This window comes from Pseudochaenichthys georgianus, chromosome 11, assembly GCF_902827115.2.
Source record: "Pseudochaenichthys georgianus chromosome 11, fPseGeo1.2, whole genome shotgun sequence".
NCBI lineage: Eukaryota > Metazoa > Chordata > Actinopteri > Perciformes > Channichthyidae > Pseudochaenichthys > Pseudochaenichthys georgianus.
Window position 1 is genome coordinate 18,796,673 of NC_047513.1, and position 16,524 is coordinate 18,813,196.

Below are 16,524 nucleotides of genomic sequence, written 5' to 3' on the forward strand. Positions count from 1 at the left end.
AAACCCCGATTTGATAAAACCCAGGCAGCAAACAGAGCATTTCTGCTTCTAAAGTAATCAAAACACCAGCAATATCAACAGTTTGGGGCTTATTGGGTAGCAAATAGATACAGCTTAAGTGAGGAGAAAAAATAAAGTCATGACCTGAATCTTAAAATGACCAAAGCAAATGTAATCTGACTGTGACATACCACAACAGTAGGAAAATAATGTTGTTAAAAACCTAATTCACTGCTTTTAATGTTGCAAAAGCGCTAACAAAACATTCATATTACCTCATAGCCAGACCCTGTTACATAATAAGACACACTGTGATGTCTGTGTCCTGGATTTCAAGCTGCACTTATTTTTATTTTGTCACTTTAATCTGATTTGACACAACAGTGAAGCAAATGAAAGAGATATGAAATTGCTGCAGAGGCACACAGTGTGCACTCTCTCGGATGTGCGGCCAATCCCTGCTGCGTATTCTGTCCTGAAGTGAATGAGTTCAAAATCTAAATATTGTGGGTAGAAAGGCCTGAAGCAGCGTCAGTGGAGGGAGCACATGTACTCTTTGGAGCCAATGTGAACATATCCATTTTTAGCTTTGCTTCTTTCCAGTGCCAGCTGACATTTGGCTCAACACATTTCCATAGCTGCAAGGCATCTGGCCTTTCAAAATGTGTATATTTAATAGTACATGTGTATGTTGCTGCATGCAGTCACAACAGACAGGCTTGGCATGTTGGTACCAGCAGAGGTAAAGAGAAGAAGAGATGGAGGGTATGGGACATATGACTATGCATTCCTGTTGCTGGGTTTAAGAATGTACATTAACACCACGCAGGAAAGCAGGATAGGAAAACGATATACTCTATTATGCTTATCTGCATATATATAATCATGTTGCACTGTTGGAGGAGCCTGTGACTTAACTTTTTCTTTGCCATATCTACACTGTAGCTAATGTGCACATGACAATAAAGCCTTGAATTGAATTGAATCTTGAATGCTTGACAAAAAGCCACTTTCAATTGATCAGAGTGAATAAATGGAGGCTTTGTACAACTAAAACAACTTCAAGTAAAATACAAAAATTCAGTTTAGGAAGTAGTTGTCCTGAAAAATGAAAAATGAAAAATGTATACATGTGCGCAACCCAAACTCTTATGGTCAAATTATTATATACATAATAGCTGACGGTAACATAAATACATGAATATGAATTATACATGTTTATAAGATATGAGATGACAGCATGGTCACAATTATGACATTTAAATAAAACACCAACCTTTACATCTTAAGTCACGTGCAATTGACTCAACATGACGCTCATGTCTAATATGGTTCTGTGTCCTTGAACCGATTTATGATAACCGGCAGGTTGTTTCATCTGGCAGCTCCTGACAGAACATTGTCAAATAGAGGGTCCATCCATCAAGGAGGACGAGGGGTAAAAAGGGAAAGTCTATCTGTTGTCAGAGGTCTGCCAGCTCCTCTCCCACCTGTCAAACTATCTGCTCAGAAACGTCTCATGTTCACCAACAAAATGTCCTCCCTGTGTTCACTGACACCGCTTTAGCTAACTTCTTCTTGCTTCACTTTCTGATTCCTATAAGGATATTGAAAATACCCCATTTTACAATCCGAGAAGCCACTGCAACTTATGTTTGAGGCATGGGTGATAAATGGTGTTACCTAATATGTGGAAATTGAATTCTTGGGCTAATCAAAATGTTGCAGTTCCAGTCCTGCTTCATTTGCCATTCAAATGCTGCTAAACCCGTCCTTTCAAACGGGGATTAAATGTGTCTTAATGAATAATGAAAAAATAAATGTTCCGTATCCATCCCTGCACTCAGAGATAAATATAGGAGGAAAATAATTTGTGAGCTGCCAAATAAATCAGCGTTCAGCCAATGGGCTCGAAGCACCTGACAACGAGGAATCGAACTAAAGCTGGATGCAATTTATAAGTTCACAAAGGCTTTAACCGTAGCACATGTGGTACAGATGTGTCATGCTGTAAAGCTGGAAACAGATTTAACACATTGCGCTGCTCCCCAAGACAATTCAAAATGCTTACATCATCAAAACCTCTGCGAACTGTTAATAGAGGTTGAGTGAGAGGTGAAAGGAGGAGGAGGAGGGGGAGAAAAAGTGAGGAAGAGAGATTTTCTAACAGGGTAATTGCTTGCATTGGATGAGCTTTACTCACAGATAACGGTGATGTCGTGTTTAATGATGGGCAACGTAATAATAAATGTGTGCTTGTGAATGATCAAACCGATATGCACGAAAAGGAAGCAGGTAAATATAGGTACATAGGTAGAATCTCTAGAAGGATCCAGTAGGTGAAAATAACAAATGTCAGACAAGGAGAAACCATAGTGCACACATGCCTTCAGGTGTTTTGAGCATCTAACCTGAGTTTCAGGGTTATTCTTACATCACATTTAAAGATTTCTGTTTTTCAAGATTCAAGGCTTTTATTATCATTCGTACATCGCTATGGTGTAGTTATGTCGAGGACAATTGTAGGTCCCAGGCTCCTCCAACAGTGCAACACAATAACACACACAAAATAGTGCAAGTAAATACAATAAAATAGAATAGAAGTAGTGCCATAAGAGTCTATATACAAGTGATACATAATGTGTAAGTTGCAAACAGGTGAATGTTATGGATGTTCTTAGTTCAGGTGTTTAACAGTCTTGTGGTTAAAAGAGTTGTTTTAAGTCTTTAGAAGCATGATCATCTCTAAGTGAACACGCTGTTTGCAATTGAGTTTCATGCACATAGATATTCCCATCCAATGTTCACATTTATTTGAGACATGCACCACACTGTTTATCTTTGCCGATATACAGTAAGTGTGTGAGATTGCTAGAACATTCACACAGGCTTTGATGCGTTATGCAGGAATCTCCTCTTTTCTCCTAACTGCGAGAAATACAGCTTTACATCAGCAACATCCTCAGTGAAGACGCCTCTCAACAACGACCCTTTCACTCTTTCCCATATATGTTTTATTCTACTAAGCGGTGAAGGAGGAGCGCTGCAGGAGACAGAGACGTGGGCTGATCTAAAGCTGTGAGCCAAAACTTGAACTTCCAGCACAATAAAAACTCAGCTCCCTCACGTCAACACTGTCGAGTAGACCAGGAGGTAATACTGTAGTGTGCTGTATGGTATAAATAATAACTGAACCACGCAGAGTTTTCCAGACAACATATTATTGAAGACCAGGATTGGGGGCTTGCCTTGCTCCTCACCTGGTTAGTATAGCACAGTTAAGACAGCCCAAAACGGAGCATGTTCAGTGAAGCGTGTGCACAGTGTGGGATGACAAAGGCATCCACATATTGAAATCTCCTTGGGAAGAGCTGTAAGAGTGGAGCCAGTTCACATTTTAGCAACCTTGACAAAGTCAAATGTTTCCCATCTTTAAAACAGATGTCAGCTAGATCGACTTGATAGGAAGTGCTTCATTTAATGCAGTGTGGGTCTAACATTTCATCAAAGAAAAAAACATGTTAAGTCTCCTTCTGTACGTATATCCCATCATCTTTTTTGTTGACGCTGTACATTTACCACACTGTGCATTACAGACACAAACATGTTCCCTTTGATCAATGTTTCATCAGTACTCATGTTAGAGTGAGAACAGTATGCAGCTGTTTCATTTGGAGAATCTGATAAATGATAGATTGGTATATGAAAGGTGTCTTGCTGAAGTGAAAACCTCAAGCAGGTGGTTGGGCATACAGTATGTGCAACATGGCTGTTTTATTATTTAAAGTTAAATCAGGTAGGTTGGTACACAGCAACAAATGTATTTTTCTTGGAGTTAACACTGAAAGCTGTTGTTACTGTATGGTGCTTCTTTTTGGTAATGGTTTGTGTAAAATGTTATGGGTAATTTAAAGATGTTAAAGACAAAAATGTCAACAATTGTTAACTAAGTTTAAATGTATGTTAAACCCATGGCTACTGCTGATATAGATACATGTATCCAACCCAATCATGTTGGCTCACTCCCCACATTTCTTTGAACTGTTTAAGTGTCTGAAAACCTTAAATAGTCATCTCTGAACTAGATTTCACAAAGACCTAGTTTGCTTTGAAAGACTCTCAGAGATAGTGTCTGTGTTAAGTTTTGAAAAGAATAAGTCTCGGAACAAAGTGTGCAATATTGAGTAGCTTTATTTGTAACACACTCGTTTTTAAATTCAAGTCAATTATACCCAAAACAAATACTACCTTGTTCCGTTTTATTGTTTTGTTATCTTTAATTCCATAGCTCGCTTTTTATTTTTCAGGCTTATCATCAATATTCATGTCACTCTCATCTCATAGAAGAAACATTTACATTTGTGTCTTTTTCTTGGACCTTTACCTCCCCTAACCTTTGCCTTTCTTTAACAACATCATTTCCTACTTGCGTGGCTCAGCATCAACAGAGGAGCTTCCAGCTATAGGTGGTAGGGGGTGGAAATGTGTGTAAGAGGCAGCCAAGAGGGATAATGGAGCTATTGTATGAATCTATAAATAAGATTCCTTCCTGTCCCTAAGAGCCGGCTTACTGTCATCCTGTGGAGTCAACGGGAGGGAGACACTGAGACATTCTGTGTGTGAGGAACGCAGCAGAAAGTGGTAACACCTCTTATTCTATTTACTTCTACAACTTTTAGTTTATGACCTTGAGTTATTACATAGTTTATAAATGTCAGGACATGCTTCTCTTTCAGTTCCTTTTAGAGAAAACATTCCAGCAGTCGTGGTGCATTTCTTAAGCTTCTTTTTACACGGTGTGGTGCAAGTTCATGAAGCCTAAGAGTTTAAAAATAGTACTGTATTCCAAAAATGATGCAAGACAGCTGCACTCATCCGGTCGTCTGCGGTATTGTGGGTGAAAATGCGTAAAGACAAAGGATACTAAATAGAGCTGTTGGCGATAAGCTCAGTAAAGGTTCACCACAACTGCTAACAATAAGAACATGAGGCTACAGTGGGCACACTTATCACACATGAAAACCCAAAGTCTCTAAAAACGTTTTTACCTCGTATATCATTTGTAAAGCAAATCATGGAAAAGGCCAGAAGTTTGAGAAACTGCATAAACCGCCTCCAGGATATCCATTTAAGTTTAAACTTTTCTTCAAATGGCTACTGGCAGGGAAATGCACATCTTATCCAGGTGGTTCAAAGAACATAAGAATGGCTTTTATGTTTCTCCAACACAGCACAGTTTCTATATATCAATCAACAGATCGCCTTAAGGTGAGGCTGACAGGATGTTCACAACATTATCCACATGGCTGACATTTGCACAAAACCTCCCACCACACCATAACGATTTAGAAAACTCTAAGACACAACAGAGAGCCAGAAAACCATTATGTTGCTATAATAAACGATATCATGCTCTGAGTCGTGCTAACCTTCAAACTGAGGCTCTCATTGTCGTAAGTGCTCTACCTTACAGCAGAGATCATTAAGAAGCATGTCTTCTGTGCACTTAGCTGCAATTTACATGTGATAAGATAAAATTAAAGGGCTGTGTTCCAAAACAAATAACTCTTTGTTCAGCCTTATGACTGATATACTTGAAAACGTTACACCCTACATTTCCAGTTATTGATTTTAAAGTGTCAGGGCAATAATGTGAAACTTCAAAAAGGAGAAAGCTCAACACTTTCAGCTCTCCAGGTGAACTCTTGGGCAGAGAGCTTGTTCTTCTCACCTGCAGTGGCGTGCACAGACATTTATAGGGGCAGGTGCTCAAGAGGGGAAAAAAGGGCACCTTCTGAGTCGTCGTGGCAGTCGCGCCGAAATTGTGCGCTCCGAAATTGTGCGCTCCGAAATTGTGCGCAAAAATGTGCCGGATAATGGCGGATTTTGTTCGTTTCTTTTCGGTTTTTGGTTACTTTATTTCGGTTTTAGGGTTAGGGTTATGTTATTTAATTCTTATTTTTGCCCGATTTTACTGATTTATTATCAAAAAATTAATTATTTTAACATTTATTTTTATTATTCTAAATGATTTAGGGGGGTCCAATCTGAAGCTAGGGGGGGACGAACCCCCCCCCCCCGGAATTGACGCCTCTGGTGGAACCGCCGGTTGCCTTAGTAGTGTGAGATTTATTAAAAGACACATCTTGTATGTCGTAATTGCATATATATTTATTTCAATAACCATATGCTGTCTGATGCAGATGCCTATCTAAAACAAATCAAATAGTAGGCTTACTAGCTTCTACACGCTAAAACAACTGTAGTCAGGGATGCAAACTCATCAGGTATGAAAAAGGTGACAAGGATCCGAGCCCCCCGACCCCACGGAATATCGGCTTTAAAATTAGGAATAACAGAGGATTTTAGCAGTCAGAACAACTAAAGCAGCAGGTAATAATAACAGAAACGCCAAAGAGTTACATCTAATAGAAATATATAAAAGCATTTATTTTAATTGTGTAGCAGTCAGTTTATAATTTTGGCAGCACTGTTGAGCATTTTGAAAATGTATTTTCATGCCTCTTAGTATTTGTATAATACTTTTCTACTTTCACTTGAGGAACATTTTGAATGCAGGACTTTTACTGTAACACAGTATTCCTACACTATGGTACTTCTACTTCTACTCAAGTACAAGATCTGAGTACTTCTACTTGTACTCAAGTACAAGATCTGAGTAGGCCTACTTCTACTTTTACTCAAGTACAAGATCTGAGTACTTCTACTTGTATTAAGTACAATATCTGAGTACTTCTACTAAAGTACAATATCTGAGTACTTCTACTTTTACTCTAGTACAATCTCTATACTTATACCACCTCTGTTTATAGCCTATGAAAAAAACTATTAGAAAACGAAGGCTAAAGCTAACGTTAGCAGATAGTGACAATGTATGCTAGATAGCGACCGAAAAACGTTTTAGTTCACATCACGCTCTGCCGCTCTGCTCTGAACACCTGAACGGCCCGTTCTAACAGCTGTTCACCAGCGGCTCAGTCTGTGCCACAGTGACTCCGCACAGTTAACGAACGCACCGTAGATAATGTAGCTGACCCTCATCCCGGAGCAGCAGAGTTCAGCCGGCCCGACAGGCAAGAAGACTCGAGCACACAGCTCGCGCTTCATATATTAAAAAATAACACAATGCGCGTCATGATGGCACATAACAGCTCGCGACCGCAGATTATTTCAGCGATTAGATACAATGTAAATTATATTTGACACAACTTTAGTTACATTTCCATGACTTTTCCAAAACTTTGGGAAAAATCTTGTTTTCCATAACTTTTCCAGGGCCTGGAATTTGCATTTTGAATTTCCATGACTTTTCCAGGTTTTCAATAACCGTACGAACCCTGTATAGTTTAGTTTGGCATCTGATTCAGGGGATTAAACAATACACTCGTTGTATTTGTTACCTGGTGGTTACTTACTTGGTCGTCACTAGGGCACTTTTAATCGTGCTGCTGCACCACACACCCGCCGTGGCCTGTCTGACTGACTGTCAGCTCTGCGCGCTGCGCGTTCACGTTGAGAGCAGGGAAGGGAGGGGCTGCAGCCAGGGCACGTACGGGAGTGCCGCGGGGCACGTGTGGGGATGTCTGACAAAATTACAACGCGCATTTGGGGCATTGTTGTATATATTAGAAGCTTTTAATCCAGAATTGATCGATGTTACCATGAGCCACATACAGTACACTGTAAACAAAAAAAACTGTAAAAAACGAACTTTCAAAAGGGCACATTGCTGTCCAGAGGGCAAAACGGGCAGGTGCTCAAGCACTACCTAGTCTATGTGTGCACGTCTCTGCTCACCTGGCACTGAAGTCTTCCACTAAATATTTCAAGGGTGTTTTTGTTAGAACCTGACAGAGGTATCAAAAGCTATCAGCAACATCTCTTTGTTTGGCCAAGCTATACTTCTCTTCTCTGTCACTGCGTATTTATCACAAGTTCTCCTCATCCCACTTCGGTTGCTTTCTTCCTTATTTATCTGCAGTCAAAGTGTGCTCTCTTGTTAGCCACAGTATGAATTGTGGAAAGCCTTGATCTTGGTTTGGGAGAGATAACCTCCCCGGGTCATGAAGTTGATCCTTACTGTACTCCTTTGTTTCATATGATATGATATTTTACTTTAATGCCATTGGGCGTACTAAGTACTGTATGCCCTAGGGCTACTGCATCATGATCATGTGGTTCAATACTGCAGTCTGAAGAATTATACCTGAGTGCCCTTGCAGCTCCATGTTACGTCAGTCTCACCTCTAAATCAAAAGCAGTTTTTCACCGCACTGTTAAAACCTTGGAGCCAGTATTCAAGAAAGAAATGTGGCAATAATATGTATAATCTTATGTGGCGAGTCCAGTAAAATATGTGCATTATTTAAAGATACATATATGTTTTTTCCATTATGGCAATCTGAATATACTTTGGAAAATATTATACAGTTAATGTGAGGTAGTGTTTTTTCCTTTCCTTCAAGGCAGGTGCGTTTTAGTGAAAGCATTGCACCTAGGCCCGAAAAACTCGATTTTTGGCCCAGTGATGATTCTGTATTGGAAATCCATCTGTTGTTTTTGTTGTACCTGACTTCTAGTTTGGCCACACAGCATCACCTGGCACACAGCGGGAAAGCCCCCCCTCCCCCCACAGCAACCTGTCCTACTGCATCTTTTGGTGTTGTTGTTTTCACACACACACACACAGGTACACACAGCACTCACAAATCTGGGAATATGTGATGCCGGGAAATCAAAACAAGCCCAGACGTTGATCATTTCATTAGAATATAATACATGCAGAGTCATAGTCACTCATACAGATGTGCACTAGGACTAAGAGACAGAAAAAGGGAGAAGGGGGAGGAGGGAAAAGATGCGTTTTATCTATGACCTCGGTTCAAACGAGAGGTCCTTGAGGGGTTATCTGTGTCTGGCTGACTGGAGTTATTTACCCTTCCATAAGGCAAGAGGCGGGGGTAGAGGACAGAGGGAGAGTACAGGTAGAAGAGAGGCAGCCTGAGGCACAGCAGTACTGTCATGTGTAGACAAATTCAGAAATAATGCTTAAGTAGGAATATGACAGAAGCACAAAAGCAAAGAAACACGTGAGACAACATTAAACTCACAGAACACAACAGTATAACATCTTCACCAGACTCTGTCTGAGACTGTAAATACTGTCTGTTCAACCATGGACCCAATTAGTGCAACTTTCTGGCCGTCTGACCACACGATTACTTTTTTCTCCATTTCCCAGGAGTGAGAGGAGAGAAGAGAAAAATAAAGGATAGCCCACCTGCTGAGGTACATCACACAGGGATGGAAAATGCAATTTCTCAACCATCTGTGACCAGGATTTGAAACAAAAGCACTGATTATATCTGCTTCTTTTTTCCACTTGAAAATACGTTTTGCATTTTGATGGATATACGTCTGTATGTGTTTGTGTGTGCATTATTGTATGTCAGTCTGTTTCATATCATCCCCAGGCATATTCCAGGGGGTGTTTGAAATCATCTGACAGATCTAAATTACGATGCACCCCTCTAACTTTATCACTGCAGTAACTGGGGCCACCCTTATAACAAAACAGCTGCCATAACCCTGTGTGTAAAATGATACACCAGTCACTATTGTCCCTTTAATTACAATCATTACGCTCCTTGTGGAGTATTCATTCTTCTGTCATGCTGCACAGCTCGGAGCTTAATTTCCTCAGCGTGATGCGCAGTGGGAGTTTATTTGTAGCTGTGATACAGAAGACAAGGTTTTCCACCATTGTTGTTTAGTTAATTGATGTATGACCGGGTTAAAGTGATCTTCGGCATTTTGAACAAAAGCAACATAAGTCTCTCTCTAAGGGGCATCCGTATTTCTAATAATGTTCCAAGTCATGTGGACCCTGGGAGGACTTTATTCTGAATGAGGAAAAGACTGTTGCTAAGTCCCGCCCCCTTTATTACTGTTGCTTGTGCCAGTTCTCACACAGCACAATGACAGCAGGTGGCAGATTCACTACTTTTCAAACAATGAATCCTTGATTTCAGACGACGGTAGGCAAAAGCAGGATTCATGTTCTCCAGAAACCATACATTTCACCAGCTGAAATCACAACGGTTGGTGATTTGATCAACACTAGCTAATTAAAGTCGGTTGAAAACAGACTTTCCGTTTGACTTTTTCCCAGGTGATTCACATCTACAAAAAACCCTGAAAAGTTTCATACTAAACTTACTTGATGGCTCCTGCATTGTATCTTGCTTATATGCCAAGGCTCAAGCGAACAGGTAAACAAATCAGCCTCATCACCAGTGCTGTTCAAAGTTCACAACATATTCTTTTCACAGGCCGGTAAAGCCTAGCTCCAATAGCTCCATTATTTTCTACGTATAGGTCAAGATATGATCAGTGTGTTTAGAAGCCTTATCGCTCTGTCTTTCATGCCCCGGTTTCCCTGTCTGAAACGCTGGTTGATGACCCTTTCTTTCAAATGTGGTACTGTTGTTTTCCAAACAATATACTGTGAAGTGAACTTGCCATGAAACACGATGGAGTGTTGAAAATCCCTTCTGAGCATGTAGAGCCAAAACCTCAAACAATGTGTAGCAGATCAAATAATTACAGCACATATTATATTTGACACAATCCTTCCTTTCTGTTTTTTAATGTCATAAATTAAAACAAATCGAACATTCTGTCTTCCAGATAGTAGAGGCTATTGATTCTCTGCTGCACAACCACAGCCCCCTACCAATTAGTAGACTCTCCCGTGTCTTTTTATTATTCTTTTCACCATCTGAAATCTGCTTTTCAGTTTGGCTTAGTCTTTTTAATTCTCCCTCTTTACCAATATTCTCTTTTTATTATCCTCAAGTCACCCACTTTCAGTCTCTTCACCCATTCTCCTTCATCCAGCACCTGCTGTCTTTGCATTCTTCATGTTATACCCCTCCTCTGCTGCACTGCTCTCTAATTCTCTACTGGCTTTTTTCTTTGCTCTGCAGTCCTCTTTTACGTCTCTCTCTTCTTTCTTTTATTCAACCACCTTCTCTTCCTCCCCACCTCCTCCGCCTTTCTCCCTCTTAGAGTCTTTAATCTTCTCTTCCTATCTTTGTCTCCACTCTCTTTCTCCCTCCGTGGCACTCTTTGCAACATCCTGAATCCCAGAGCATCTTCTCCTAATCTAATAGAGCAGGGATGATCTTAGTGTAGCAATTGCTTGGAAACCCTGGCAGTAGTACAGATGAGTAAACAATGTGAAAATTGAGAGAGGAGTCAACATACTCTGGGCTCTCCAACAACACCTGTCAGGCCAGGTGGGCTCTGCCTACAGCACAGAGAGGAAGAAAGAGGTGTGCACAAGTTGGAGTGAGAGTCGGAAGGACAACACAAAGGGGGCGAGGACTAAAGTGAGAAAGGATGTGTCATCCGTCAACAAACTATTAATTGCATGGCAGATTATTCCTGCAACTCTTAGGCACGAGTTGGTATCAAGAAATAGATAGATGGACAATATATATTTTCATAAAACATTATCCAATTATCCATGTTCCAAATTCGTGAAGTGTTCCTCGTTTTTTTTGTTGCAGATATCTCCTGAAATTCCCCACTCAATCTATCAAGACCCGAGCAGTTCTATTAGAAGTCCAAGGTTAGGCACGGGCCGGCGCATGTCGCTCAAAGGAATCCCTCGCCATATGAACTTAGAAAGTAAAAGTGAAGAGGCACAACGTGTCAACTCCCTTAGGATAGGTCCGAGAAACAGGGGTAGGAAAAGAGAAGTAAGAAACAGAGGAAGAGAGGCACAACGTGTCTACGTACAGTACATGCACTCTCCTAAAATAGTAAAAGACAAAGGGGTGAAGAAATACAAAGTAAGAAACTGAAATGAAAAGGCACCACATTGCGTAAATGCTTCCCCTTAGAATAGGGTGGAAATGATGAAAAGGGGACAGGGACACAAGTGAAGAGGGACAACGTGTCTAACCTTGACGTAATTGCACTCCCCAAAGGGAAAGAAAGTAAACAGTATAAGCAGAAAGGCATTGAAAAACACTCCAGTGATAGGTTATGATAAATGTGTGTGTATATCCTTTAGTTAACCAGGTAAAGACTCATTGAGATTAAAATCTCTTTTCCAAGAGCGACCTGGCCAAGAAGGGCAGCATGAACAAAGTTACAACAAATGAACACAGACAATACAGGCAGACAAATACAGCTGTAAAACACAAATTAAATGGCACATTAGCCAGTCAATATGCAAAATAAAAGAAACTATTAAAAATCCTTAAAAACTGGCAAAATGTAAAACGACTTGACTTCAATTTTGGGAAGTACGAGCACTCGCATCTCTATGGTTTCTTGTTCTCTGTCCTTTAAGATGGACTTGAATTCCCCCATAGTGATACAATCTGAGAGTTTCAGCTCCTTCTGTACATTATTCCACGCAGAGGGGGCAGCATATTTAAAAGCTGTTTTACCCAGTTCTGTTCTTACTTTAGGAACCAGCGTCTGAATAAAATCGTGTTTATGAACATGGCCAAAATTAACGGCATAAAGAAGCAACTTTTCTGTAACTGCACACATGTATTGGTGTGAGCATGATTTTTATTTTTTTTATAGTGCACATGGAACTCAATTATGACTTTGCAGCATAAGTGTCGGATTACAATGTTGTGTCACTTGCAACAAAAAGAAAGTTACAAGCCGGGGTAAAATGTAATTATTATGTCTTATAAACATCAAGCTGTGCTCTGTCCTTGACTTAACCCTTTGACAGCACAGATTCTTTCATCTCTCCAACACAATCCATCTTTAGAGAAAATTAATGCCACAAATCCCAGTCTTACCCTCCGTCAGTGGCTTCAAAGGGAGCATGACCTCCTTGAAAATGAACAGACAAATTAAGAATCGTCTGGTTACATAAACAGCATCTGTGTCTACAGGCTGTGTGAGTGATGTGTCAATATGCTGACCGCATTGTGGTTATGTGTGCATGGATACATGTGTGAATGTTTGCTTACACACACATAAAGTCTCTCAGTCACAGGAGAAACAACTCAACATGTGAGTCAAACATTGTCACTTACTTATTTTGTATTTGTTTGCACTTATTAGTAAAAATTAGGTTGAACATTAAATAGGACGCTCTTCGGTGCAATGTGCTACATGTCCATATTTATACAGATTTGCATGCAGTGAGCAGAACTGCAAGAGGAATGAACCTTCAAGAATAAGCACACTCAGATTGTTACGCTCAGCTATATTTTTTTCCTTTGCTTCATCCCTGAAAACTTAACTTCTTCAAGTAAAAATAAGCTTTCTACTGGCAGCATTAAAAGTTGAGTTTGCCTGTGGCTTAAGCCTACAGAGACAGTGCAGGAGCCAGCTACTGTACCATATTCCAATAGTTCAGCCAGCACTCATTAAAGCAGCACAAAAGACTAATCACATCTGCAGCGCTTTGATTTACATGCAATTAAAGTTTCATGTGAACCCAGATAAACCAAACAGGAGGAGAGCAGAGACGAGAAGGAGAAGAGAGGAGGAGGAGGGCTGTGGGATAAGAGAAGAGCAGATTAAGGAACAGATGAGGCGCCAGAGAAGAGAGCAGATGTGTACAGAAACCAGGCGCAAAAGAGAGGAAGGTGGGGACAAAAAGGAGAAGGGGGGGGGGGAGTAGACAAGGAGAAGAGCAGAGAGGAGAGGAGAGGTGAAGCAAACCATCATTTGGCAGAAGTGATGACACAGCACATCCATCTCAGTGGCAGGTGCCGGCTGTTGCTCCTTTACAGAGGGCACAAAACAACTGAGCTCGGCACCAGCGTAACTCTGTGGTAATACAGCGCTCAGAGACAACAGAGATAATAAAGACTGCTGATTGTCTCGTCTAAAAATGTCAGTTCATAAATAGTCCATAACTTTGCTCTAATTTCTATCAATCAGTATAGCATTATGTTGAAAGACAATTGAATTAGTTTGCCTTTTTTAATCAGCTAAATGAGCACCATCAGCCTTTTACTTGATGCTCTAATTAGTTTATATCATTACCTATTCTTGCTACCCTGGGCAAAAAATATTGTTCTTCTTCTTGGTAAAATCATTCCTTATCTTTTGTTCAGTCTTCGGCTTCTCCAGGCTGCTGTTGAGCCGAGAGTATGGACTTGTTTGCTCAGATGCTGCATCTGCTTATGTAACATAACGGTTAGAACATCAGTAATCGTACTCTGCAGGCACTTGATATTTCCACTGGAAGGCACTGCTATATATGAAGGTAATGTAATGGATGCGTCTTGACAAGGAACAAACTAGTCAAGCGCAAAGAGAAGCAGCCACAAAGTAGAGATAAACATGTGAGAGTGAAAAGGGAATTATAAAGCAACAAGCTGGCTTGTTAATCAGCCAAATAATTGAACAAACAATGATGTAATTATTTTTCAAAAAGCCCACAGTCATAAACACAAACAATATGTATCTACTGTGGGTGGGTTGATCAGTGTGTGATCATTAACTCATCACCCCAGACACACGAATGGTTTCTAAGCGAGTTATATGCAAGGTTGGGCAGTAAATAACATCCTGAATATAACAGGGGGGAGAAGGGGAATGAGAGCAAGACGAGGGGGGGGATGGTGCAATAATAATGAAAGCAATACAAGAGACACCATTTCCCAGATGTGATCTGTGCCTCAGTCTAGGCAGTCGATGTGTGTGACTGTGTGTGTATATGAATGTGTGTGTTTGTATATGTTCCCACTGAGCTCTCAGATGAGTCAAAATGAGTCACATCATTCTATCAATCACCCACTTACAGTACAGCAATCCTATCGTGTGTGTGTGTGTGTGTGTGTGTGTGTGTGTGTGTGTGTGTGTGTGTGTGTGTGTGTGTGTGTGTGTGTGTGTGTGTGTGTGTGTGTGTGTGTGTGTGTGTTGCTTGAGGCCAGAATGCAGTCAAACATTAAAACTGCAGTCCTACACATTTTCGCCCACAGAATAACCAATGAACTCCAAACTATAACTTAATACTGAGGCAGTGCTTTATCTTAATCCCTGCAGTTTACCCTGCCACGTTTCTGCTTCAGACACAGAGCAAACATAAAGTAGTTGGATACACAGTTACTTACAAAAAGGCAACCTGTATAATATTTCCTGTTCACTTCTTAATTTAGCTAAAAAGAAACAAGGAAACGAAATGAAGACGGAGCACTTAATTCTTCCATAACCTTTTTGTTTTGGGGTAATAGTTCAAATGGACATACACCGTGCGGTACATGAAGTACGCATCAGTCCATCAGCAAGTCACCTGGTCATCCCTCTCACTGAACAGACACAGCTGGTCTCATTGTCAATCAGAGCTCCTTTCAAATAGATCTACAGCTGGAGGCGCTCCAGGGAATATGTAAACACACTCTGCAACGCATGCTCCCACAAACCGCGTTACACACTTCCCCAAGCTCTCTTTCCAACAAGTAAACCAATATGCAAACACAAGCAGGCATTACCCCGTTATTTATATCACCTTCCCTTGACCATACTGTGTTACACAATCAAACTCTTGGCATCTTCAATCCCACTCACTCAGCGTTCTGCCGTCACACACACTTCACATTCCTACCGCTAATATGAAGTGCATTCTTTTATTTCTGAATTTGTTGTTAAATTGCCTTAAAAATAGATGTCCTCCTCCTGTCTTCGCCGGGTCTTCCTTAAATATAAAAAGCCTATTTTGGAGTGAAAAAAAGGGTTGCTTTGAAACAATCCCTATGTCGCACAGATATTTAACATACTGATCACACGGATCACCACTCCCAAATACAAAAGAAGAAAGAAAAGTCACTCACAAGAGTCCCTTTGGCTCCCGTCTGTTGCACCAGGCGTGGTGGACATCCCAGCAGGATGCTTGTTGCCCTCACAAGAGAACCAAAAGGGAGGGAGGGAGGGGAAGGCAGACGGCACGACGATAGTACACCGAAAACTCCACCGATCACAACACCACCTGCCCACCACGCATCCTCACGCTGTCTCTCACACGGCACACATGCTCCTCCATACTAAAGAGGCTCCAGAAAGGCTCACACACACATTCTCATGCAGATCAGCTCGCAAGCACACACACACACACACACACACACACACACACACACACACACACACACACACACACAGTTGAAACGGTGAGCGTACTTAAGATCCCTGCACCCACGAAACACACACGTGCATGTATGTATGGGCGCTGCACCAATATCTAGCTCCAGTGTGAGGACTGCTGAGGCTGACAGAGGAGAGAGAGAGAGAGAAGATGAGTGGAGTGTACCACTGCTGCTGAGCGAGGGAGGAGGGGGACCAGAGAGAGGGGGGTGGGAGAGAGGGTGTGTGTGTTGGGAGGAAGAGAAATAAGGAGCACTGATGAGTGTGTGTGTGTGTGGCCGCACATGTTTTTATAACCCATGAACACGATTGCCTCTGACCTTTGAATAAACGGTGATGCCTCTTCACTCAGACTGCTTCTACGTGACTCGT

At 41.1% G+C, this 16,524-nt stretch overlaps 1 protein-coding gene across 4 annotated transcripts in view; it reads right to left on the minus strand.

Annotated features, from left to right (window-relative positions):
* The window catches only part of dtnbp1b (dystrobrevin binding protein 1b), a 38,272-nt gene extending 21,997 nt beyond the window's left edge, over positions 1-16,275 (minus strand). For 2 of the 4 annotated variants that reach the window (XM_034093983.2, XM_034093981.2), the window contains exon 1: positions 15,846-16,275. In XM_034093983.2, the coding sequence (XP_033949874.1) occupies positions 15,846-15,891 (46 nt within the window). In that variant the 5' untranslated portion in view covers positions 15,892-16,275. Of the gene's footprint in view, positions 1-7,436; positions 7,598-15,619; positions 15,690-15,845 lie in introns of those variants that run through there. The other 2 variants (XM_034093986.2, XM_034093984.2) reach the window with 2 other exon arrangements.
* Between the last annotated feature and the right edge of the window lie 249 nt (positions 16,276-16,524).